Raw genomic sequence first — 26666 nt, 5'->3', positions numbered from 1 at the left:
ATTTACTTTAAAATGGGTTGATAATAACTAATAAGACACCTTTACGGAATTTTAGCACAACCTACCTCTCCCTTTATATTGAAATCGAGTGGGGCGGGGGGAGAGAGGGTGCGTTTTTAGTTTTATCATAGTATTTATTATTAAAGCACTGCACCAGAAATGATTATTCATTGTTATAGGGGAGCCAGCAATCCTCTGATTGTAGTAATGATGGTGATTCCTGTGAAATAATAGAAGTATCTGACAGCCCTAAGCGCCCAAGCTCAAACTCGACACCACAGAATCGGAATAGGAAAGCATTGTTGTTATAAAATAATTAAAAAACGTTGATATTGATTTGTGGAACTGTATTTGAAGCGATTAAATGGACTTTAACCCATATTCATTCTCTCCTATTTCCCATTTTCCCGTGAGTTATCAACCGTTATATGGCTCTGAACCAGAGACGTTTAAAATTGGATGATCCCCACTCCCCCGACCTAAAAAAATCTATGTCGTCCTCGCTCTCAACTCATTTTTACCTTTTCTCATAAACATAAACAGCTTTCCGCGTATATAAAATGCATCTTCTAATCCACCGGATATTAATCTTTTTCGAATGAATACGAGAAAATTTTTCTAAACATGCTTACTGATCAGAACCAACAGTACAAGTCCAGACATAGAATTTGTACCTCCAAGATTAACTAGTACAACGACTACCAACCATGATGACCTGACTTTTAATCACCTCATTAAGTGTGATAACTACATCATGCCTTACAATGGCTTCAAAGCTTTCCTGGTTTATCTCGTCAGCCTGGATAGAATTCAATTATCCAAGCGTCTTCAACAAGCTGAAAAGGTTTGTAAGATTAAGGGGGAGTTTGTACACTTTCACGTAAACAGTGTGCCCTGAAGCCCTTATACAAGCTACAGCTCTGAAAGTTTGCAGCTCGACAGTTTTTGTTGCTGTTGATATATTTCTCATAATTAATCAAAAAAAAACATAAAAAATAACAAGATTACCTACATGTTGAAAATTCACGAGTATAGCTAAAAATTAAACCTGGCGGCGGTTTGGCGGCTACCAGTCATCCGCCGAACCGGCAAATAAAAAAATTCCAAGTTTTGCAGTTATAATATTTCTAGACTGACCCATAGAAAAAAGTTTCAGAGCTCTATCTTGTATAGAAGCTTCAGAGCACACTGTTTATGTAATAGTGTACAAACTTTCCCCCCCCCCCCCCCCCTCCCTTATCAATCCATACAAAGAACGCTATTCAACATACTATGTGATGTACCATGACTTTTATCTTTTTTTACCCGCGAGCGTAATCGCTTGTTGTTGTTAAGGTGATAGGTTCGAATCTCGGCCTTACACAGCGTCACTTAAAGACTTTAATTATGGTACCTACTGCTGCTATGTCAGGTGCGCGACATAAATAGTTAAGAGTAGGGGAATGCCTTGGCCGATAAACAGGCGTAATTTATTTCATGCACAATTAGTACTTCGCAGAAAAAAGACGTGCAATCAAAAGATTGGTTGTCGGTTGAATGGTATTTAACTTAATATCCTTGGGTGTTAGAGTATCGCATCCCATTACAACCAGATGATGATCTGGATTCACTAGATGATAACATAAAAAACGAAGGAGAATCCCACTGACTAAAATGTTTATACGTATTTTGCTAATTCAGAAAACGATAAGTTTATGATTTTTTAGGTGTTGAACTATATAATAATTGACAATAAAATCCTGAAAGTGTCCAAGCTGGAAGAAATGGAGATTTTTCAAGATTTTGATATTGCTCATCCTGTCCTGGCAAAGTTTAAAGGGTAAACTATGGATCATGGAAAGAAAACGAAGTAGCGGGTTTCGTCGTATTTTCACACAAGCCTTTATCTTATTTATAGCCCCTGGGGGGGGGGGGGCTCTAACCCTACGGGGTAATCATTAACATTTACCTAACCTGAAATAACTAAAATCTAACCTAAAATCTACTGTGAACCCGTTACTTCGTTTTCTTTCCATGATCCTAAACTATAATTCACTTTTAAATAGAAATCTTTCAATAATAAACTCAGGGAGGGAGGGGATATTTGGACTGATAATTACACTAGTATCCAATGTTTTATTATAACATTTTCCCATCCTTTGTAATTTCATAAGGGGTAATTTTGTTCATTTTCTCGGGGGTTGTATATTAATTTAGCCTCTAGGTAAGGGGAAGTCAACTCTTCCATATAGAATTTTTCTCAGAGCTATAGATATTTTCAAGAAAGTTATTCTTTGTCAAATTACTCTGTGTTGTGCGCTTTATATGTGGTTTCTGTATAGAAAAAATTGGGGTGGGGGATTTTATTGGTTTTTAGTGAGTTTGGGGTGTCTCAACCCCAAAGGAAATAGCCTAAAACCACCACGAGACCTGTAGGTATATTCCCTGATGAGTAGAATCCAATCAGTTCAGTGGTTAACAAGACCTTAATAGACAGACGGACGGACGGACAGACATCAAGCTACTTTGTATTATAGATAAACAGCACAAATTGTCCAATGTACATTTAATATCGTTTGAATTACAGTGGTCTCAGAGGGATAAGTCGAAACAGTAGGAAAGGAAAAAAATTTGTTTGTTATGAGCACGACAATATTTTTCTAATACATTTACAACATTTATTCAAGACTTTTCCAGTATAGCTCTGCTTCAAAACCGATTAATATCCGTAGGAAAATAACCAGTACTCAGCCATCCTGAAAAATCATGTTTAGCATAATATTACAGATAATTTTTCACGAATACTTAAACAAAAACATGATATTTTTAACAGTTTGGGAAGACGGGGGAAGCTGTCTATAATACCTACATTGCGATAAATAAATATTCTAATACAGCATTTTTACTTTACTGTATTTTAGGAGGTGTGAATCTCAAAATATATCCATTCAAGACTGTCCGCTTTTTGAGGTTAATTTTTAATCTAAAGAGGAGAATGCACGAACGAGAGAGCAAGTGATTCTAAATATTTTTTGGTGAATGTACTAGGGTTATGTTTAATACTAGGGTTGGGCCGGATATCCGGCCATTTTCAATATCCGGCCGGATACCGGATATTGAAACTATCCGGCCGGATATCCGGCTCTATAATTTTTTATACTTTACACCAAAAATCTCTGCTTTTTAGTAGCGAAGCTACTCTTTAATTCACTTTGTCCGTCCGTCAGTCCGTAACGCTATGGGGGAAATGGGATTTACTCAGCCCCTATAAAAGATAGAAAGCTGAAATTTTTTGACAACATTCCCATCATTAAGGAGCACAATTAACTATAAAACATCAATGGCGGTCGGACGGCTTTTTAGCAGGTTTTAGGCTATTTTTTTATTTTCCACATTTTTCCTCATATCTTTGGTGTTTATGGTTCGATTTTCAAAAATTTTTCAGTTATAGATATCAAAATTAAATTTTCCGTCGTTCAGAGACCCAACAATGACGGTCAGACTGCCTTTTTGCAGGTTTTTGGCTATTTTTATATTTTTTACATTTTCCCCCGTATCTTTGGTGTTTATGGTCCGATTTTCAAACTTTTTTCAGTTAAAGATATCAAAATTAAATTTCCCATCGTTTGAAGAAAACAACAATGACGGTCAGACTGCCTTTTTGCAGGTTTATAGCTATTTTTATATTTTTTACATTTTCCCCCATATCTTTGGTGTTTATGGACCGATTTTCAAAATTTTTTCAGTTAAAGATATAAAAATTAAATTTCCGGTCAATTGAAGAAATCAACAATGACGGTCAGACTGTCTTTTTGCAGGTTTTTGGCTATTTTTATATTTTTTACACTTTCCCCCATATCTTTATTAATCGATTTTCAAAAATTTTTCAGTTAAAGATATCAATATTAAATTTCCCGTCGTTTGAAAAAACAACAATGACCGTCAGTCCCATTCACGAAATTTTGTGCTTCGCTACTTATGGATGTTGTCATCCTTGTTAAAATTTTAAATGGCTATAATTTTCTTATTATTGAAGCTAGAAGAACATTTTTTCTGAACAAGTTTAACTTTATGTAAATTTATAAAAGATTTCTGAAGAAATTTTTTTTTGCTACTTTAGTATCTGGTAATTTGGCCGGTTATCCGGTCGGATATCCGGTAATTTGACCGGATAACCGGATATTTGCCGGATATCCGGCGTTAGCCGGATACCCGGCCGGTTACCGGATATCCGGCGTTTGAAATCAGCTGGATATCCGGTATCCGGCCAAAAAAGTATCCGGCCCAACCCTATTTAATACCTAATCGTCATATTAAGTTTAAATAAAAATTTTAAAAAAAATAAGTTTCACAATGGTTTTATATGAAAAAAACCTTTGAAATGTTAGGCATTTTTTGGCTATATATCAATATACCATCAAATGTTTTGTTGAGTTCAAACTGCTGTGACACAAAAGTAAACTTTTTGAATGAAAAATTTTAATTTAGAAAAAGGGATGGTAACTTGTAATATTGTAAATAGTTTTATTAGTGTACTTTCGTAATTTACAGCATTTGATTATGTTTTCGCATGTTATTTTTTTAGTTGGTATAACTATATCAAACATAACCCTAGTATATTTACACACAAAAATATTTAGAATCATTGCTGTAAGTTGCTTAAAATCTTTTTCTCTCGTTAAACTATTATCGCATGTCATATCATAAAGAAATATAAGATTTGTTATGTTTCACATCAAATCTTTGCTTTGAGTTTAATGCATCCTTCGCTCCTATATCGTAGCAAAGCTTTAAAAAAGTCCACAGCGAGCCAGTGCATTTAGAGAAAATACGCTTAGAATCGGTCTTTATTGCGCGTTTATGTGCGTTGCGAGCTTCTAATGCATAATTGAGTCTTGGCCATTTCAGATTGTTTTAACAGGAATTAGTTTGAAAAGTTTTTGAAAAAAACCTGCTATTTCGTTTCTTACTTGCTTACTAGCGGCTATCATATAGGGGCTTTGTATTTAATTTGTTAAGAATATTGCATGAAAAAAGCCTAAAACAATCCTAAGGCTTAAAATCTAAAATTTAAATAGTTTTTTTTTCTAAAAATGAGAACTTAAGTAACTAATTCAGTTGTAATAAATTAAAAACTTAGCTTCAGATAAAAGACTTCACTACTTTTTACTATTAGGATATTGGGGTATAGTCTTTTTCGACAACGCCTCTTAAGGGGCGTTTTGTCGTATTTTCACAATGGCTTTTGATAGGTTATTTTAGGTTAGGTTGTGTTATATTAAGTTAGGTGATTGCCCCGCAGGGTTAGAGCCCCCCACAGATGCTAGAAATAGAGGAAAAGCTAGTGTGAAAATATGAAGAAACGCCCCTTAAGAGGCGTTGCCATGAAAAGGACTATAACCGTATATTGTTTAGATTTTCACATTTCTTGGGCTGCCAATGTCTTCCAACATAACTAAACAGCATCTGGGCAAGTTCATCAGCATCATGAATATTATTCACAACTCAGATAACATTGGCAATTTAATATCTGAGCACCCTGTTATCATCAAAGTGGTTGAGCGGCTGAAGATTCCCCAGGTAGTTTTATTATTTAACTCGAAATCTTAAAATTTTTACATCTGCGGCATTACAATATAATGAAGCTCATCCAAAGAAATCAAGAAATATTTTATTGAGGTGTTGATTTAACGATTTAAACGGTTAAAACCTAACTTTTCAATTGTCCGCGACCTTTTCTAGAAAAAAACCAGATTTTTGCCAACCTTGCCCCGAATAGTTTGAAACCTTCACTGATACAAAGTAAATCTTATCTTGAGATTGTTAAAAAATTAGACCATGATCTGTTTACGAGATCATAGCGGACATTCATATATACATCCAGACCGACCGACATCCTGTTGATTTTGACTTTTTATTTACATGAATTTTATGTTTAGGCTAAAATATTCCGCAGTCCAAAGACCTCTGGTTGTTTTCTATCCTGTTCTAAATGTTTCTCCGGGAAGGCGGTGTTCCAAAGTGTAGAGAGGACGGAGGAACATATTATGCTGTACCATACACGACAAAATCCTGCAAACATCATATGTGCCAGGTAAAATCTTTTAATAGCTTTAGCACAAGACATAGATGAAAAACATTGGAATATGAATTATATCAAGACTTGAAAATAATATATGCAACTTATATGGCTGTCTTATTTTCACATAAACAGCATGTCGGTTTTTTTAGTGGTGCTTGATTGTTTATTATTTATTTTATTACATAACTACATATGGTATAAGGTATTCTTGTAACTTATGCTTGCAATCATTTTTTTGAAATGCACTTCATGCAACTATCCCTTTATTGTCAATTGTCCATCACTACTAGGACAATTATATCGTATAAAAATAATGAACTCTGTTGTAAAACTCTGAGTCTAAGCTATGGGGTAAATGTGATTTTCTCGGCAGTTTTTGAAGACAAACAGCTAGGATTTTCAGTAAATATTCTTATGACATATGCGCATAGTTTTATCTGTCTGAATCAGTCATGCTTCAAAAGATATTAACCTTATTATTAGGGTTGGGCTGGATACCGGATATCCGGCTGATTTATAATGCCGGATATCTGGCCAACGTTCGATATCCGGCAAATTTCCGGATATCCGGCATTATAAATCAGTCTGATATCCGGCATCCGGAAAGTTTAGATATCCGGTATCCGGCTGGATATTGAGAATGGCCGGATATCCGGCACAACCCTACTTATTATTTGTTTTAGATGTAATACATTGAACATGAATGTAACATCAGACAGCGGAAGTTTAGAGTTGTTTAAAGCTAGATCTGAACAACACAAGAGAACTAAAGGTGTGTGTTGGATTCTTTAATTTTATCTGTAGGTAGTAGGGACTGTAAATTACGCAGGTACCCAATGTTTTATAACCACTTTTTCTAATTCGTTGACACAGAACTTTGAGTACTTTTTATTAAAGCTTCCTTGGTTAGTTCAAAATAAGACTATTTAACTGATTATTTTATAAACAGAAAGGGTAATTTTGTTCAACATTGGGGATGAACATAATTTTATCGTCCATTATCGTATCCATTTAGATCCTTTAATTTGTGTACTTTGGACTAAATTAAAGTGTTTGATAGCAAATAAAGAAAATATATTCATTTATATAAAGTACTAAGGTTTTTTGTCTGAAGCTTAAGATTTCAATAACTACGAAACTGATTGATGTATTCTTTAAACAGGAAAGCTTCACAGAGGTCACGGAATGGTTTTAAGCATTTTTTTTTTGCCCCCTTTCTACTCCTTAGAATGCAGAGTCCCCTAAATACTAGGGGCGCAGCCACTGGTATTTTATATAGAAATGTATAGTATGTTTATATTATAATATACCTGATTTGTTTCCATTTGCCGAATTGAGGGTAAACAACTGGTTTAATTTCATGATAAATTTTCAATAACTATGTTTGTTTAGAACATCTTGGAAACGTGTACTCCATTGCGGTTAAAGAAGAAGAGAAGTCACTGTGTTGTGTGTGTCCTACTACGGCATCATTTGATCATATCAAGACTGCAGACCATCAAGAGAAAATGCTGGTATGAAATTTCAACTTATCTAGAGTCGATTTTTCTCTAATTTTTTACATACAGTGGGAAAAAAATATACATTATACCTACATATATTTTTCTTTGATCAACTTTTAAATTAAATGAATTTAAAATTACTAAATGGTTAATTCTTTGATAATTTATTTAATCTTAAATAATAAGATAATAATGCTCCTATCGACTAGAAAATAATGATTTAATTAAATACAATTTCTTTATATTTATGTCTAATTATCTAGGTTTTGGACTACTTTGAAGATTTCTGCTCTAAATACGAGTTTCAACCTACTGAGATGTTACCAAGAGAAACATACATGTTTGCACTACAGATCATGACCACTCATCCAAGGAATTTTTCAATTATAAATCTTGATGTAAAATGTACACTTTTATTGATTCAAAGATTGGTTTAAGGAAGGGAATTTCCCTGCCCATTATATTTTTATCTGAATAGATGAAGAATGTAATAACTTTGAACGTTGGTACATTATTTATTGGTCTATCCATCGTATTATAAACAGCTTTCCGCGGAATGAAAAATTATGAGATTGTTATCTTATGATTTTTATTTTAATATTCGTGGAAAGTTGTTTATAAAAAGATAAATACATGATTTTTCAATATGGCTGAGAACCGGTTCTAATTCAGCGGATATTATTCGGTTTCAAAGCCATACTGGAAAAAAATGTTTTATAAAATGATTAAAATAATAAAAGATGAAACTTGTAAGCCAACACTCGTTTATCTACCATCTTGGTAAAAAACTATTGTTGTTTTGAAACTATTTAATCTTGTGGAAATAAGATTGACTATTGACTCTAGTGGCGTGGTGTCGCTTCGGGTTCAAGTCCTCTCCACGTCACCTTTGAACATACTCTGCATTTTAAATTGCAATATAACGCGCTCAATCGCCTATGGTATCAACACTTATCAGACAACCAATCCTTTGATTGCATGACCCTTCTCTGAAAAGTCCTAACTGTGCAAATTATTAAATGTAGAAATAATATAGAAATTATAATTGATTTATAACATTAGCTTGAGGAAAGTATCTGCCTGTGTGTTTGACATAGTGATTCAGCAGCTGGTTGGTCCTCAACATTTTCCCCTGTCTGAAGATCCTCAGCTTAATTTTACATTCTCCATTGCTTTCTGCTTTGCTTGCAAGGTAAGATTTCAATATTTCACTTTTTTTTGGTTCGTTGACCAGGGATCTAAAGGGATAAGACAATTTATTTACTCGCCAATGATTGTACACAAAATTACCCCTTCTGTGGTAAAATTAGAGATTGAAACGTTTGAACACTCAACTTAGAGAACAGGCCAATCAAAATTCATTAATGTCCCCAAAGTTGTTGAGCCAACGAAGAAGAAAACTTTATACTAAAACTTAGGGGAATCTGTTGACACACTTTTTAACATTAATAAGTACTTAGTACTTAGGTGACAAGCATTAACAGTTAGAGGATAAATAAAATAACATATCACGATTTAAATCAATGAAAATCTCTTTTGTCTCTGGTTATATTAGAAACTTGATTCTAAAGACACAGTTATGGAATCTCAGCGACAAAGATTTTTTTATCCAATCTTGACAAGTGAGGTATTTTTGGAAAGAGGAATATATATAGAAAACGCCTATGAAAATTAGAAAATCCGAAGAAATCATATTTGCAAGTTATTTGCAAAAATCTGCAATGCTAATTTGCAAAATTAATTTCATGCCTTAAATGACTTATTTAGAAAAAAATCTTTTTATGAAATGTGTTTATTTATAAGTTTAGAACATAATTAAGGCAAAAAAAATTTCTTTAGTGTTACTTTTTTCACCTTATATATGAAAAAAGCAGTTTCTCACATTTTATGATAAAAAAAGGTATAGGAACAAAAAATATGTTTTTTCTTGATGTAAACACAATAATTGGCATAAAATCTATCATCCTAAATGTAAAAATCAGATATAGAATCCTTTTTAGAGCTAATATAGTGCAAAAAGCAACCAAGACATTTTTGCAAAGTATGAAAATCTGAAGAAAATAGTTCTTTTTGCTTTTGATATACATATCAGATAAATGTATATAAAATTAGTGATTAAAAACTATAAAACATGTTATAAGTTTTTTCAACACTGTCATTGATTAAATTGCAATTTTAGGTTTAAGAATTACCGAATTAGTACATAAAAACTCTTTTTATGATGTGATTAAACAAAATAAATGCCAAAAAAACAACTACAAAATGGTCTACTGCATTATAAAAAACGCCTAATTGTTGATTTGAATTTATTTTGTTTAATAACTTAATAAAAAGAGTTTTTATGTGCTACTTTGGTAATAAGTAAACCTAAAAGTGCATTTTAATCAATGATAGGGTTGAAAAAGTTATAACTTGTTTTATAGTTTTTGATCACTAATTTTATAAACATTTATCTGATATGTATTTTAAAATCAAAAAGAACAATTTTTTTCAGATTTTCATACTTTGCAAAAATGTCTTGGTTACTTTTTGCACTATTTTTGCTCTAAAAAGGATTCTATATCTGATTTTTACATTTAGGATGATAGATTTTATGCCAATTATTGTGTTTACATCAAGAAAAAACATATTTTTTGTTCCTATACCTTTTTTTTATCATAAAATGTGAGAAACTGCTTTTTTCATATAAAAGGTAAAAAAAGTAACACTAAAGAAATTTTTTTGCCTTATGTATGTTCTAAACTTATAGATAAACACATTTCATAAAAAGATTTCTTTTTAAATAAGTCATTTAAGGCATGAAATTAATTTTGCAAATTAACATTGCAGATTTTTGCAAATAACTTGCAAATTTGATTTCTGCGGATTTTATAATTTTCATAGGCGTTTTCTATATATATTCCTCTTTCCAAAAATACCTTACTTGTCAAGATTGGATAAAAAAATCTTTGTCGTCGAGATTCCATAACTGTGAAGAAAGAGGGAGGGACTGGAGACCTGCAGTACCTTAACCTAGATGCCTATTAAAACTATTAAATTTTAGAAAAGATCATCTTATATATAAGTAAACTTATATAATACTAATAACCTATCCTCTAACTAAAGATAAAGCCTATAATCATCGGTTTTCACGAATGAGTCAAAGCTTCTCCCATCCTCTTTTCCTCCCTATAAAATGACAACACTAGAATGAAAATTTAACTATTTCACATAAAATGAGAAGGATTTTTATGTGGCATAAGCATGAAATAAATTAGAATGACGATAAAACATGATAGCATATTTGTTAGATATAAAGTGGCGTTAATAATGTATTTGATTGTTCTATATTTATGTGTATCCCTCACTATACAGGTGTCTATTCCCCACGTGGACTCAGTAGCCACCCATATGAACCAGTGTAAGCCCAGTCATCCAGACAACAGGCTCAAGTCAGAGCTGTGGCAGCGCCCATTCTTTATCACAAAGACCCTGAAGTTTTATGATAGAAAAGAGCTTGATTCCATCCTCAGGGAACATAGTCATATGAGGTAAGAACTTAAATAGATCTTAGAGGATAAATAATATGAATCTTTCTTCCCTTGAGAATGGATTGTAGACTAGATTATAGAGTTTATTTGCTTATAACATACATAATTGTCAAAGGAATCCATATTTAAAAAATTATTGACTAAGATGACTAAATCATAGGTATAGAATATTCTTTACTAGAGTTGGCTCAATATAACTATATCGCTATTGGCTAGTTTTCTATAAGTACAAATCTATTATCTATTTCTCAATAAATCTATTTTCCTCCCCCGCCATTACTATCTAAAAGAAAGAAGTAAATATTTATTAATTTAAATGATTTTAAAAAGATTTTTTCAATTATATTTTTTTTCACATTACCATCACCAAAGGGTTAATATGATTAAAATTTTAGTTTTAATATTTTAACACAAAGGAAGTGTCGCCACAATCGAATTCTTTTAAAATACTGTTTTCTTAGATTTACCTACTCTTTTATGAACGAATATTTTTTATTTGTGAAATAAGGTTTAAATACTTCAATGTAATTCAAATATCTACATGAAGTGAAAAACTTAATTCATTCCATAAACAAATAGAATAAAGGTCCTATCGCTTTGGTCAATGAGAGTTTAATGAGGATTATTGGAGCACTATGAGTTTTAAACACTTAACCATTGGAAGACTCGAGCTCATTTATAGACGTTTATTTCCTATATAGATCTGTCATGGATCTTGATGCAATAAAGCAGGCCGTTTTGTAAATGTTAAAAATTGGAAGATTTCATTAAATAAAAGTAATCGCAAATATACTTAGTAAATGAAGCCAAAAATCATCATGTTTAAAATGAGCATACGGGCTTTCTGGTATTGAATACAGTATTGCTACGCTTTCTAAATTGTACCTAACTGCTACAGGAATCACAAAATTGAAATCCATAGAACATTAGATGTTTTAATCAAAGATAAGATTTTTTGAAAACGTACAGTTGGACCAACCCTAAATGTAGAAAATCTTTTCTTTTAATGATGTGATTTTTTTTTATTTAGAGTAACGACAAACAGTTTTGACTGTTTGAGCTGCCCCGAGCAAACCATAATGACCTTATCTCAAGCCATATCTCACTCACAACAAGTTCATTCTGATTCAAAAAAGGAACTTGTGTAAAAACGTTCAATTATCCAAAGATTTTAATTGATTTTCGTCCTTTGTATAACATTTTTTTCATACCCCTCTTGTCATTTCATTGTATATTTCTTTGTATTTAACTTTTTTTTCTGGTAGCAATTTACAAAGACTGAATTTAAACCAACAACAAACCTAACAAAAAATAAGAGTGATTAAAACATTTCCCTATAAAAACAATTGAAATTTTATTTACACAAGTAAATCATTCAGTTCCCAAGTGTAAGTTTTCGGTGTATTAGATGTATAGATATTATCATATGCTCAAACTTCAATACCTACAACTTGGAGTCACATTCTAAACACCATGATAACACTGATCAGGTTGGTAGTATAGATATATATGAATGTGGGATAGGTGTGTGTTACTTAGGATCTTGATAACGGCTTGACAGTCATCATGCTGTTTTTGTGAAAACAGGACAGCCATTTATGTTGCATATGTACAAAAAAAATTAATTTCAAGTCTAGATATTTTTAAAACTACCTGGTAGAATATCAAATTTTTTCAAATATTATATGTCCTATAGATGTAGTTTAAACTTATGAAGAGAAAAAATTATGCAGTTTAATAAATTTAAGCTTAAATGCACTTCGTCCAACTTCCCCTTTAAAATATTCCACTAAAAACAAATATGTTGCACCTACCTAACAAATTAAAAGGGTTATAAGTATTGGTCTTTAGAAAATTGAGATAAAAAAGTATTGAAAATGACACCCAAACAGCATTTTTTTATCAGTTGAAATGTATCTAGGAAATTTTTAAATATTTACTTTTTTTTCTGTTTTGACAACAGTTCTAACGAATTAAAATGAGAAATAGATTTTTGTTTTCTCTAGGATGTTGTGTTTAACATGTCTGAGATGCGCAAATGCCGCATTTCAATTCACTGGAGAGAGAAAAGACGAGCTGACAGGGTTTATGCCAGACTTCTCAGGTTAGATAATAATCAAGGACAAAGACGCTGCCACAACGCCCCTTAGGGATCTAAATGGACAACACAATGGCCGTTTAATTGATGTACATCCCTAATGTTGATACTCAAAATTACCCTATTCTGTAGATTACAATTAGTAGTTGAAATGTTTGTACACTCAACTTAATGTACCAACTTATCAAAGTTCAATAAAAGTCCCTTAATGTTAAAATAACGAATAAGAAACTGTTATTCTAAAACTTTGAGTACTAGGGTAATCAACAGCTCAATGTCCCCTCCCCCCCCCCCCCCCTGCACAACGGCGCTGTTAGTATTAACAACAAGGGTATTTGAATAGTTCATGGCGGAGAAACTGTCTCACTTTGGTTAAAAACGTCCACGTGTTTCAGTTGGAATATATCTAACTAAATTGAATTTAACTATGTTGGTTCAGTGTTTGGAAGACATACAGACATACTGTTTTTATATAAGGACAAGGCTTTTATGCTAGAGGACAGGGGGTAATTCAACCCTCTACTTTCAATTTTAGTGAACTTTAAATGGAGAACACTCCTCCAAAATAGTTATAATCTTTTCATGGACTTGTAAGAAGCTTCACTTTAAAACCATTTCGGTCCAGCGGTTATAGAGATCATGTTACTTTTATGTATTCGTTTATTTTAATTTTAGGGAATGGAGTGCTACAGATGGGGCAGAACCAATTTTGCCAACCATTTCTGTTCAACAGGGTTTTAGAGAATGGAGTACTGCAGGTGCAGAACAACCAATTATGCCTTCTGCTCAACAGGTAAACATAAACTTTTTTTATTTACATTTTTAACAAAGGAATAGTTGTATGAAGCGCATTTTAGAAAATTATTTCAAACATAAGTAAGTTTAATAACTCCATTAAACATTTTATATATAGTTTTGTATTACAATAAATAACAAACAATTAAACATCTCTAAATTAGTCGTCATGTTGTTTTTTTTTTAAAAATAAGCCAGCCATATAAATTGCATATATCACAAGAATACGATTTTCCAGTCTTAATATTTTTGAAACTACACGATAAGAAATTGAAATTCTTTCAAATATTTTCCTTATAAATGTAGTTTAAACTATAAACAGGAAAAAAAATTCAAGTTCAAATGCATTTAGTGCAACTACACCTTTAAATTCCATTATTAAATATCATCGTTAATTCCAAAAGATTTGGCATGAAAACCAAAGGTATTGGTAGGTACTAACCTATTTTGTTTAATGTTGCACAAATGTATGTAGAATATACGTGAAGATTATTTACAATAAGGAAAAAGATTTAACTTGCTAACTCGTTTATTTGTCAGTTTATTCATCCAATAAGGGTGGAGAGAGTAAAGGGGGTGGAAGGGTAATTGTTATTTTAGCCTGCTGTGTTTTTCCCTTTATTAAAGGACAAGAACTTCTGGTGTAAGATCCATGTAATATTATCTCCATTTTTGTACACTACTTTTCTGGCATAGATACATATTCATTCATGAGAAAATATTTTGACAGACAGATAAAATTAACTCTTGGACAGTTCTATTTCCAAATAGGTCAAAATATCATGAAAGAAAATTGTGTAAAGGAAGATTTTTAAAAAGTTTGTTTTAGTTTATCTCTACTTTTGAATGAGAAACTTTTCAGACTTTGTTGCAAACACAACATAAGGAAAAAGGATAAGAGGATGAATACTCACCCCTTTTTCATGGTAAAATACTACTTCCCCATCCCTAAATTTAGTAGCAGACGAAAATCAAAAACCGCCCAGGGCTTTTTGTAAGTCAATCATAAATAATAATGTGAATAAAAAGAAAAGCGATATTTAGCAAACAGCCGTGGGCGGTCAGAATCAGCTGAATGTTCATTATGAAAAAAATTTCCCTCTTTTTAGAAATAGAAGGATTCATCTTTCATGAACAAATCTTTTTAAATAAAAATAAAATTCTATGTAATTTTTAATTAAAACATTAAAACGAAAATATCTAATCTAATATTCTTGCCCTAAATATGGAAATAGTAAAAAGTAAAAAAATATTTTTTAAAATAATTTTTAATCCTCCCATTCGAAAAGTAGTGGAATAGCAATAAATTTTAGCGCGGCAACAGCGCTGAGTAGGCCTCGAGGCCCACTGCCTATTTTCGTCTTCTAGTTGCTTCGATTCCTCTCTTTTATTTTTTTCTCTATGAAACACAAGTAAACTTTTACCTACCTGAAATTAAGGGTTTAGTTTAAACCTAAATATTGCCTTAATACGAGAAACTTGGAAAGATGTGTCCATTTGTTGCAATGCTCGGCATCCGCGCGTCAGCCGCAACTAATCATCAACCTTAAACCCGTTTAAATGCTTACAAAATGTTTTTGAAAAAAGGGATTTTCATATTTGGGTCAGGTTTAGACTTCCAGTTGACTTTTAAAATTGTAAAAAAATTATCTTTCTGAGTCTAACATGGGGCTGACGCGCGACTGCAGAGCCCTGAATTGTAGTATGGCGGGTGGAGCAATCCTTCAAAAAGTGCCAAAGAAACCATCTATGTAAACATATTTATGTAGACACAGCAATCCATCTTTATTTTTAAGCTCCCTTTTCTCCTATTTATTGCTTTAGACTGGTAATAAAGCTAGAGTAATACAAAATTCAGTCGTGATACATTTTATATGTTTTAGGCAACCGTTGTAAATGAAGAAGAAAGGGCGATGAGTCCAGCAAGGTAAAAATATAAACTTTTGGACGCCAAAACTTTCTTGTCTTCCGTAAAAATGTGAGTAAGCTTCCAGTCAAAAGCGATTATTAAGTCTAACTGTTCTTTATATTGATAAAATGCATTGTGTATAAATTAAATGCAAATTTGATAACAGTTAGACTTAATAATCGCTTTTGATTTGAAGCTTACTCACAATTTTACGGAATTTTAGCAAAACCTACCTCCCCCTTTTAATTCAAATTATAAATGAATGTTCTCATATATTAATGTATATTTGTCATAGACTAAGAAAATTTAATAATACCTATTTGACTTGGACATTAAAAATAACTTTTAAACGAATTATAAATTATGTTTCTAAATATGAATTGTAATTTGTAATTATCCAAAAAAGACTTTGATATTAAAATTTATTTGTTTCTTCTATTTTTAATTAATTGCATAAATTAATATTTAGGTCACCTAGTCCACCCAGGCTGCCAAGTCCTCTTCCAGAACAATCACCACCACCTCCCATTGAGGAGCACGGATTTTTTACCTGTAATACATGTGGATATATTACGGTTACTAGTTCCTCTCTAGCTAAACACAAAGTAAGTAAACATAGTAGTAATTGTTTATAGATAAGAACTATGGACATTATAATAAGATTTCAATTAATTCTGCATTAGAAATGTTTAGGGGGGGGGGGGGGATTTAGAGTCGATTTACCTGGCGGATATTGGCCTAATACATTGACAGATGAATAGAATAAATATCAGGTATATCATACAAAAATTTGTTGTCAAAAAAGTTAAAAATGGACTTACGGAATTTCTGGTAACGATTATAGAGTTGCTCGCTTCCTAACTCGTACCTATTGTTATACGAATCATTATGCAAAGTTTTAAATCGCTGGAACAATTCTAAATTATTTACATTAACGAAAAAACCAACCGTTCCGTACTAACAAACAGGCCCTAATTATAGAAAAGCTTCGCTTTTAAAAAGTTAAACAAAATTTATGCTTATTAAAGATAACCTTAAAAATGTAGAAAAAATCGTTTAGGAGAGCTCGGACTGTGTGAACAAAAATGAAACACCTTCTGAGAATCAGGTATAGTTATTTCTTGCAATATATTATAGACAGCTTTCCGCGGATATTAAAATGAAAAATTAAAAGATTAAAACCAGTTGATAGACCCTAGGGGATAAAGGCGCGGGCTATCAAAGCGGGTATTAATTTAATGATTTTTATTGTAATATTTGTCGAAAATTTTCTGTAATACTAGGTATGCTATACATGATTTTTCAGTATGGCTGAGAACCGGTTGTAATCCAGCGGATAGTAATCGGACTTGAAGCCATACTAAAAAAAATTTACAGTATACAGGATTTGTTTTAACAATAAAAATATAGAAGGAAGGGAGGAGAAATAATATATTAATTTTTATTGATCTTATATAACATTAAGTATTATATTTTCATAAATAACGAAATTTTTTATAAAATTACATCAAAAATGTTAATTTAATTTTTACAGACGAAACAATTGAATGAACACTGTCTTTTTTATTCAGTAGTTATTATGACTTAGCCCATAGTATCCAAGTATACCATTGTCTTGTAATACACGTAAATTATTTAATTTAGAACGAGAAACCAGGACCATTAAGTAGCAAACGATCATCGTTAAGAGGGATCAAACGGTTAAGAACACCCTCTCCTACCGACGTCATGAAATCAAACAAACTAGCAAGAGTAGACCTACTCAAAATAAGTCCCGTTGCAGCAGTATGTCCATCAACATCAACAACAACAGCAACGACTGCTGCAGTAAGATCCCCAACTCCAATCTCAATAGAGTCATTGTCTGATGTGGAAAATGAAACCGAGAAGGAAGCAATTTGTGCCACTGCGGATGAGAAGCCTAAAGAGGAGTCTATCCCGCCAAGTCATAATGTGGATATGGAAGCTTATTTAAATACGGTGAGTTTTTCATTGTTTACGGATTTAAACAAGGATGACAATATATTTAAATGGATGGACAAATGGACAAATTGAGTTATGAAGATGTTCAGTTGTTACAAAAAAAAAATATTAGATAGAATATGGTGGAAAAATCATAGAAATCACGAAACCTTTATTGACAGACATACTGACGGACCCAGTAAATTATATATTGGATGCTCAATGAAAACATTAATATTGAAAAAGTTTTGGAAAAATATTGAAAAACAGTGAAAAATTATTTAAAATCTAGGTAATCTTTATGGAAATTACTAAAACTTTCTAGTGCTGCTTGTTAACATTAAAATATTTCCACTACTAACAAAAATACATTAAAAATATAGGAAAACCTAATCTTCATGTGAATCGCTAAAACTTCCTAGTGCTTGTCAAAATATAGTACCTAGTAATTCAGTGAAAACATTACATCATTTGATATAAGTAATTTTTCAAAATTGATTGTTATACGTAATTTAATTAAGATCGATGACGAGTATGTGTACTTTTGTACCGAGTGTGAAGTGGAGAGATATGGTTGCCCGCAGGGCTGTAAACATTGGGACCATCCCAGGGTACCCATTGGCTTTGACATCGGACAACACTTAGAAAAAACAGGTAATTGATCAGGCGGATTTTTCTTTTGGACTGCGAATTTATACACAAAAAAATTTAAAGGCTTTGGTCTAGTGTTACCTCCCAAAAGCTTATCTCTTCCAGTCCAGGGGTTACAGCCGCCCTCACTCCTTACTGTAACTACTAAATTGTACAGTCCCTTTCAGATTCATCAGGGAGATTGAGGACCATTTGACTGTAAATTACGCTGGTACCCAAAGTTTAAAAACCACGTTAGCTGAAAAACTTTTGGTACTCTGAATTTTGATTGATTAGTTTGAAGCTATCAGTGTCCAAACTTTTCAACTATGATTTTTAATATACAGAAGGTGTAATTTTGTTTCTAATCCAAGTTTTAATATCTGCTGGATTTGAACCCCACAGAAAAATCATGTATAGCATCGTATTACAGACAATTTTTTTACAAATATTAACATAAAAATCAGAAAGTTAATACCTACCAGTTTTGTTAGCCCTGAAAGTTTTAATATCAAATTTTTCAGTTAAATATCCGTGGAAAGCGGTCTATAATACGATGCGATAAATATTTAATAATACCCTATGTTTAGGACATGTATTGCTGGAGCCGATGGATCAGTTTCTGGGCCTGCTGGCACAGACAGATGAACGCTGTAAACTTTTGGTTGGAAATATTTCCTACAACAAAACTCTGGGTAAAACTGTCCGCAGGAGATACAAGCAACTCATTATAGCAGGTAATGGATTTTATTTATTGTTACTTGGATCTTACACCAGATTATAATGTACTCTGATAAAGTGCAACTTGTAGCTGGCTAAAATAATGACCCCCCCCCCTATCCATCCTTCTTTACCCTATCCCCTCTCCTTCTTCTGGATGAACGAACTGATCAATAAATTATGTCCATGTTAGCAACCTAATTTGACAATTTTTCCCCTGTCATATTATCCACGTATGTTGATATTCCATAATCATTTTGTAGGTCAGCTTTAAACTTGAAAGAATTAAAAGACATTTTTGATTCTTGATTAAATGCAGCTTAGCTAAAACGGTAGCTCCAAATTTCTAAAAAGGCGGTTTTTTTAAATTTGCCGGTAGCTGATTTTTTGTTCAAACGGCATTAATTTTTTTTCTCTAGGTGAAATACAAGAAAGTGCGTATCAAGCACCGAGAAATTGTCTTCATTGCAACGAATCATTTACGGTAAAAATATTACTTTTATTCTTAGGTACTTATCTATATCCATAAATCTCAATTAGGTATTTGAACGAATTATTTAAGCAGTGCAGTTTAAATTTAAGCAAGGTTTAACAAACTAACCGAACGACTAATGTAAAACTATGATTTTAATTTTCTGTTCTGTTTTGAAAGTTTAAAGATAAACATTTGTTGACAAAATAGACAAAAATGTATACTACGAACATATTTATAATTTATGGTAATTAATTATGCTTAAAAGTCATGTTTAAAGAGATATTCAATGAGTTAATTTACACAATTTTAAAAATATTATTTTAGGATGCATTTCAAATGATACTTCACATACAGAAGCACATTGAACAGAAAGAGTAATATATATTTAATTTTGATGTGATCATATTTTTTGCCATATTTTGTGTGATATTTATGTAACGAACTTTTTTAAACAGATTTTTTTTGTATATGAATGTGCTCAAAGTCAATATTTACAGCATAGATGTTATTTAAAAGATTTTTTTTTTGAATTTAAAAACTTGTACCTAATGATTACTTATTACTTTTATAATTGAATATATTTTGCATATTTCTCATTTTTATACCCAAATACTTAACCTTCAGTAACCTGTAAGAAAATTTTATAAAAGTTTGTAAAGTTTTGGATAAAAAACATATTTTCTGATTCAAACAGTGCAACTTAGAAACAGTTTTACATGGGGCTTATAATGATTAACATATTTCTTTTTTATTTTGCTTGAAAAGAAATATTCAAACCAGTTTTGTTGACCCCGAAAATGACTACTAATAACTACTACTTGTCATATATTAATATTTATACATATGTTATTTTTTTAGTTTTCAAATAAATAATTTATAACATACTTATTGACAGCGAGTTTATTATGATTTTTTTTAAAATCAAGCTTCTCTATAATTAGGGTTGGTTTCTGTAATTGATTGATTTTTTCCGTTAATTTAGGCATGCTAGAATTGTCAAACTTTGCATGATGATTCCTGTAGTAGTTAAGTACGATGTATAAAGCGTAGCAACTCTATAATTGTTACCAGAATGTCCATACGTCAATTTTAAAAATGTTAATTTTTAACTTTTTTAACATCAATTTTTTATGTGATATTATCATCCGATTGATCTGATTTTTGGAAAACGGATTCCTATTACAATAAACTACACTTTTATAAGCGAGGCATCTCTGCAATCAAGTCCTAAAAATGTCAATATGTCCTTAAATAGTATTCTATAGGTATTTAAGAAGTTTTGCAACAATTTTACGCATTATAATATATTTATATTTTGTATGTTCAGTTCTGATACTTTATAAGAGCTAATGTTTATCTATCATTCCGTTTCAAAGCTTCGATTTATGGATGCTTTCATAATTATTTTTGAAATTTTCAATCTTAGCTAAACCAATTCTATCTTATTAAGCAAGATTTCATTTCAGAACATTAACAATATAAAATTTTTGGGAATTTTTTTTTTTAAGTTCACATTTCAACCCTAGAAACTACTAAAGAAATTTCTAGCTACTGGAAATACTTATTAAGACTGAGTATTAAATAATTCACTTGGAAAATAAGCCTAAACCCACTCAATGTACAAGAGTAAGCTTTGTAACACATCAGGTGACCGCAGCAACCGAATGGCATTGCTATTCGCTATTTAGATTTCACATACTGACAAAAAGTTATATTTGTACAAATTTGGGTAGAATTTGTGTAGGCATTCTTTTAGATCGAATTTGAACAGATTTTAAAATATTCAATTCATAGCGGGGATCTAATGGTCGATTAATTAATGTACAATTCCCAACGATTTCAATTTCAATTAGTTGGACCCAGGAATAATGTATAACCAACAAGCGAAATAAATCTAAAATAATATTTTGGGTACAAATGAAGGTCATTAATTCCTACTACATCTGAAAATCGTTTTTTTCTAGAATTAATTTCGTTATTGGTATATGCAGTACTGAACCAATCAAAATTAAATAAAAGTTGTAAAGCCAACAAATAATAAAACGTTATTCTAAAACTTTGAAAACCTTGGGTAAATAGAGTTGCTTAGCTTTCAATAATTTAATAATGATAAACATGTAAATAGTTATCAATCATATATTGACATCGTTAAACACGAATATTCTTCTTTTACATCGTGATCATTCATATTTTATATTAAAGCTTAAATAATTACAATATTACAGTATATTAAAGTATAAAATACTAGAAAGAAATAATAATAACATAATAAGATTGCCTAGCATGGCTAGTAATCCAGGATAAAAGAAATATAATAACTAGGTTTTTATCACATTTATATTTTTCACTCAGACACATATTTGTCTTTAGGTCTTTGCCGTGGTCCATGAATTTTAGGCAAAATGCGCGAAACCGAAGGACACATTATATTATCAGTGCATGTGCGGCATTGCGCAAGCAGACACAGGCAATCAATCAATCACTTTTAGAAATGCACAGAATGCATTTTTAATCATTGGACGGACTGCCACTGTGTGCCTATATATTAAGTGTCCATTTATAATAATGCTTGGCATTGCGCAAGATTGCCGGATCCTAGGTGATGGTTGGTTGGAGAGGTGGGCTGAACACATGTTGCTGCGCTTGTCACGTAACTGCCTATGCTGTTATACTATGCCTCTGGATCTCGTGTATATTGCGTGCATTGATAATATGAGGCACCTGAAAGTAAAAAAAATATTACTATATGTTTTCAAGGATCTAAAGGGAAATGGCAATAGCCGATAAATTGGTGTACATACCCAATGATGATAAACTAAATTTACCCTTCTGTATATTACTATTAGTGGTTAAAACGTTTAAACACTCAACTTCATTAATTAATTCAAAATTAACTAATTTGCCCAAAGTTTTTAAGTACACGTATAAGAAAACGTTATTATAAAACTTTGGGGACTAGTGTAATAAACAGCCCATTGTCCTTTCTCTCTCAGATTTATCCAACTATAAAGTAAAGTTTACGTCATCGTTTCTGACATCATAAAGATTTTATTTGTTTCATTTTTTAAGCGGAAAAATTTATGAAAAATGTCTAATGTTAAAACGTAGAAAAAGCTTAGAAAGCCAAATTTGAATCTAACCACCAACTGTGCTAATATTGAATGAATGAGTAGGTTTGTGCCACAGAACATTATAGATTAGGATTGGGTAGTTTTCTTATTGGTTGACTTAACATCTTTGGAGACCCTCATCGAATTTTGATTGGTTAGTTCATGAAGTGGTGTGACAAACGTTTCAACCACTAATATACAGAAGGTGTAATTTTATGTATAATCGTTGGGGATGTATATCAATTTACCTGCCATTGTCTTATCCCTTTAGATCCCTGCAGCCAAACACATGTCATGTTTTTTTAGAACAAACAGGGAGAAAAGAATTAAAACAAAACTGGTATTAACTTTATGAATTTCATTTTAATACACGTGGAAAATCGTTTGTAATTCAATGCTACACTGTACATGTTTTTTCAGTATGGCTGAAAACCAGTTCTAATGAAGCTGATATTAATCGGTTTCAAAGCCATACTGGAAAATCGTTTACGACTGTTTCTTTCAAAGTGCATATTGAGCAATGAACACACTCCCCCGTAATTTTCAATTGAAAGTAATTGTGAGAGAGGGGGGGGGGGAGGCGGTTATTCATTTTTACTATGCCTAATCTCTGCGGGGGTTCTAACTCTAGATTTTAATATTCTAAAATAATCTAAGGTTGGCGCACCCAAGAAAAGTAAAGAAATTTATTTCTTTTTACTTATGCATGATCAGACATATCATGTCTTGACTAGATGAATAATTTTCTTAATAATTTAGACTTAATAATTTAAATTTGGTCATCTAAGAAGCAAAACTACTCTAAAAATAATTCATGTAGTTTTTACGACCATTAAAGTAAATGATTAGTCCCTAAGTTTCATCTAGAAATCCACTGAACCGGTATTGTTCTCCTTTACAGGGAAGCTTTCTGTTAAGTCAAGTTAAGGTTTATATCCAATCAGTGGAAGGGTAACCCACCCCCTTACCCATTTTTATTTGTGTTTATAAAACCTATTCCAAATTACTTAGAGATCAAAATCAAGTTTAACTGAATATTATTTTTTGGGTTTTATGACTTTCATTTGTTATATTTATTACTAGCGGCTACGCACCTAGAGGCCTCTAGTGGCACTTTAAATGATTTTTTTATCTTTAAAATATGTCTATGTTACGTTTGACGTTTATGTTTTCGTTGAAATCTCTTTCTAAAATCAAGAAACGTAAAAAAATTTCGATTTTTTGTGATTTCTCTTTGGAGGGTGGTGGTACCCTCCCCCAGAATAGTTAAAAACCTTCAAAAAAAAAAACAGACGAACAAAATTCAATATTTTGAATTCACTATAAATTGCAAAACAATTTGTTTTAATTACTCTCCATGAATTATCAATTAAAACTGAGGTGGATTCTAAAAATAAATTAGGGTAGCTGCCTCGTTGCCTCACCAAAATTGTTGTGACAAAATCCTCCAAACTCACATAAAAAATCTACAAAAATTAAATAAAATCTTATGTTAATAATCCTTCTATGGTTTGATTTAATTTTTGTAGTTTTTTTTATGATATTGGAGGATTTTTCACAAAAATAATTTTGGTGAGGCAGCGTCCCTTATTTTTTTTTAAATTCAAACTCTGTATTCTATAAAGCTTTGCCTCCCTCGGTTTTCCTGTACAAAAAAATATGATCTATGTCTTACCCTGCTTTATTAGTTTTATAGAATCATATCTTCACAAAAAATTATAATTGCATCCATTGAACAAAAACGTCAATGTAACAAGGATGGCAACATCCATAAAAGCGAATTTATGAAACGGTAGGACAAACAAAATTATACACTTGTAAAGTGTCAGAACTGAAATTTGAGAAAATAAATGTATCAAAGTCGAAACAAAATTGTAAGTAAATTTGTTGTAAAACTGCTTGAATACAGGATATTGTTTAAAGACATATTTACATTTTTTGGACTTGATTATAGAGATGCAAAAAATCAAATCAATCGGATAATTTTATCACATAAAAATTAGTTGGTAAAAAATTTAAAAATCAACATATTTTAAATGGACGTACGGACATTATGGTTACAATTATAGAGTTGCTACGCTTTCTAAATTGTATCTAACTACTACAGGAATCACCATGCAAAGTTTGAAATCGATAGGACAATTTCAAAATGCCTAAATTAATGAAAAGAGCAAACCGTTACGAATGTACGGACGGACCGACCCTAATTATAGGAAAACTTCGCTTTAAAAAAATAAATGTTATAACCTGTATATGAATGTGATCACCACCTTTACCCCTCATCTGGGACTGTAGGGAAGTTATCGACCTGAAGAAAAAAAATATGTCAAACACGCGGAAAACAATCCTTAAAGGGGGGGGGGTATTTCGACCACCCCATCCCCCCTCCCGCTTGAAGTGTCTCTAAGGGCGTAGCCGCTAATAATGATAAAAGAAGAAAAAACTTTTTGCTATGAAGAAACTTAATGCTCATTAAAAGTTTTTACAAATAATATAATATTATCAGCTATTTGGTTACGTCAATGATTGTTGTAATGTTTATTAATATACTAGCGGATACGCCCCTAGAGGCCTCGTAAAATGTTTTCTTTTCAATTTATGTCAAGATCAGCTGTTTACCATAAAAAAAATTTCGTCAATAGATGTTTTTTTGGTTTTAGTTGTTCACCAAAAATATCCGCTAGGAGGCGTTTTTTTTTGTTTTTTTTTTTGCGTATTCTCTTATGAGGGTGGTGGTACCCTCCCCCACAATAGCTATAAACCTTCCCAGGACCTATAAGAAGCTACCCTGTAAGGGAAAACCATAACGGTTCAGCGGTTAGGGAGATCCTTTGTTAAAAACAGACAGATAGCCATCCTGTTACTTTATTATAAGGATTATTGTTAACTAGAGGGTGGGTTTACAGTCATGTCTTAAACTTGAACAACTCAAAAAAAACTTTCAATCTAAAAAGCCAAATATTAAGAAATATATACACTGTATGTTGTATAAATGAAAGTCTTTTAAAACTAAATGTCTTTCCAAGATATTTCAATGGTTAGATCAAAGGTAAAGTTATCTTGCAATAGCTTTAAACTTGAAAATATGCCTTTCCTTCCCTCCCTTGAATAGTTTTAATTAATAATGCTATTATCAAATAAATGTGTTAGTTATCCTTATAATAAAGTAACAGGATGTTTGTTTGTCTGTATGTCTGTACCGAAGGATCTCGCTAACCACTAAACCGATCGGGTTCTCCTTAACAGGGTTGCTTCTCATAGGTCCCGGAAAGGTTTATAACTATTTTGAGGAGGGTGTCACCACCCTCCCAAGAGAAATCACAAAAAAATCGACTAGTGCCACTAGAGGCGTAGCCGCTAGTATTAAGCAAAGTAACAAGAAATACACAAAGTAAATATTAAATGGGTATCCAAGAAAAAATAGCATTAAAATTATCTTAATCATATGTCGGAGCTGAGGGGGGGGGGGGGGTGAAATATGGTTTACTTTATAAAGCAAAGAAATTACTTATTTTGTGTTTGATCTGGTAAAATGTTAATTTCCAGAGAGAGAGGGAGGACAATAGGCTATTTTTTATTATACTAGTCCCCAAAGTCTTATAATAACGTTTTCTTATTCGTTGAAGTAACAACTTTGGGGACTCTGGTGAATTATGATTGGTTTATTCATTTAGTTAAGTGTTCAAACGTTTCAATCACTAATTTTAATCTACATAAAGGGTAATTTTGTGTATCATCTTTGGTTATGCATATTAATTTATCGGTCATTGTCTTATCCCTTTAGATCCCTGCAGGTTAATTTCACTTAGTACCATGTCATGCCATGTACCTCAAAGGTAACAAAACTGGTGTCAATTCAATTTTGCAAGTTTAA

At 31.8% G+C, this 26666-nt stretch overlaps 2 protein-coding genes across 2 annotated transcripts in view; one reads left to right on the top strand and one right to left on the bottom strand.

Annotated features, from left to right (window-relative positions):
• LOC145328340 (uncharacterized) overlaps positions 1-20566 on the top strand; it is a 38805-nt gene extending 18239 nt beyond the window's left edge. The window contains exons 12-35 of the mRNA XM_080171972.1: positions 180-292; positions 640-844; positions 1707-1819; positions 2901-2949; positions 5395-5559; positions 5919-6073; positions 6745-6833; positions 7454-7575; positions 7827-7961; positions 8410-8504; positions 8626-8755; positions 10918-11093; positions 12124-12229; positions 12473-12583; positions 13100-13197; positions 13867-13984; positions 15870-15913; positions 16365-16500; positions 16956-17003; positions 17540-17875; positions 18379-18511; positions 19078-19224; positions 19627-19691; positions 20007-20566. Coding sequence (XP_080028098.1) covers positions 180-292; positions 640-844; positions 1707-1819; positions 2901-2949; positions 5395-5559; positions 5919-6073; positions 6745-6833; positions 7454-7575; positions 7827-7961; positions 8410-8504; positions 8626-8755; positions 10918-11093; positions 12124-12229; positions 12473-12583; positions 13100-13197; positions 13867-13984; positions 15870-15913; positions 16365-16500; positions 16956-17003; positions 17540-17875; positions 18379-18511; positions 19078-19224; positions 19627-19691; positions 20007-20060 — 2943 coding nt within the window. The 3' untranslated portion in view covers positions 20061-20566. The remainder of the gene's footprint in view (positions 1-179; positions 293-639; positions 845-1706; positions 1820-2900; positions 2950-5394; positions 5560-5918; positions 6074-6744; positions 6834-7453; positions 7576-7826; positions 7962-8409; positions 8505-8625; positions 8756-10917; positions 11094-12123; positions 12230-12472; positions 12584-13099; positions 13198-13866; positions 13985-15869; positions 15914-16364; positions 16501-16955; positions 17004-17539; positions 17876-18378; positions 18512-19077; positions 19225-19626; positions 19692-20006) is intronic.
• Positions 20567-21804: 1238 nt separating this feature from the next.
• Positions 21805-26666, bottom strand: part of Spec2 (CDC42 small effector protein Spec2) — a 28192-nt gene continuing 23330 nt past the window's right edge. Inside the window, exons 4-5 of the mRNA XM_080168728.1 lie at positions 25040-25100; positions 21805-22403 (exon numbers count right to left, since the gene is read on the bottom strand). Coding sequence (XP_080024854.1) covers positions 22341-22403; positions 25040-25100 — 124 coding nt within the window. The 3' untranslated portion in view covers positions 21805-22340. The remainder of the gene's footprint in view (positions 22404-25039; positions 25101-26666) is intronic.

This window comes from Acartia tonsa, chromosome 1 (assembly GCF_053477335.1).
Source record: "Acartia tonsa isolate MP-2025a chromosome 1, ASM5347733v1, whole genome shotgun sequence".
In the NCBI taxonomy this organism is placed as follows: Eukaryota; Metazoa; Arthropoda; class Copepoda; order Calanoida; family Acartiidae; genus Acartia; species Acartia tonsa.
Note: the sequence above shows the minus strand (reverse complement) of the source record. Positions and strands in the feature narration are given on the sequence as shown.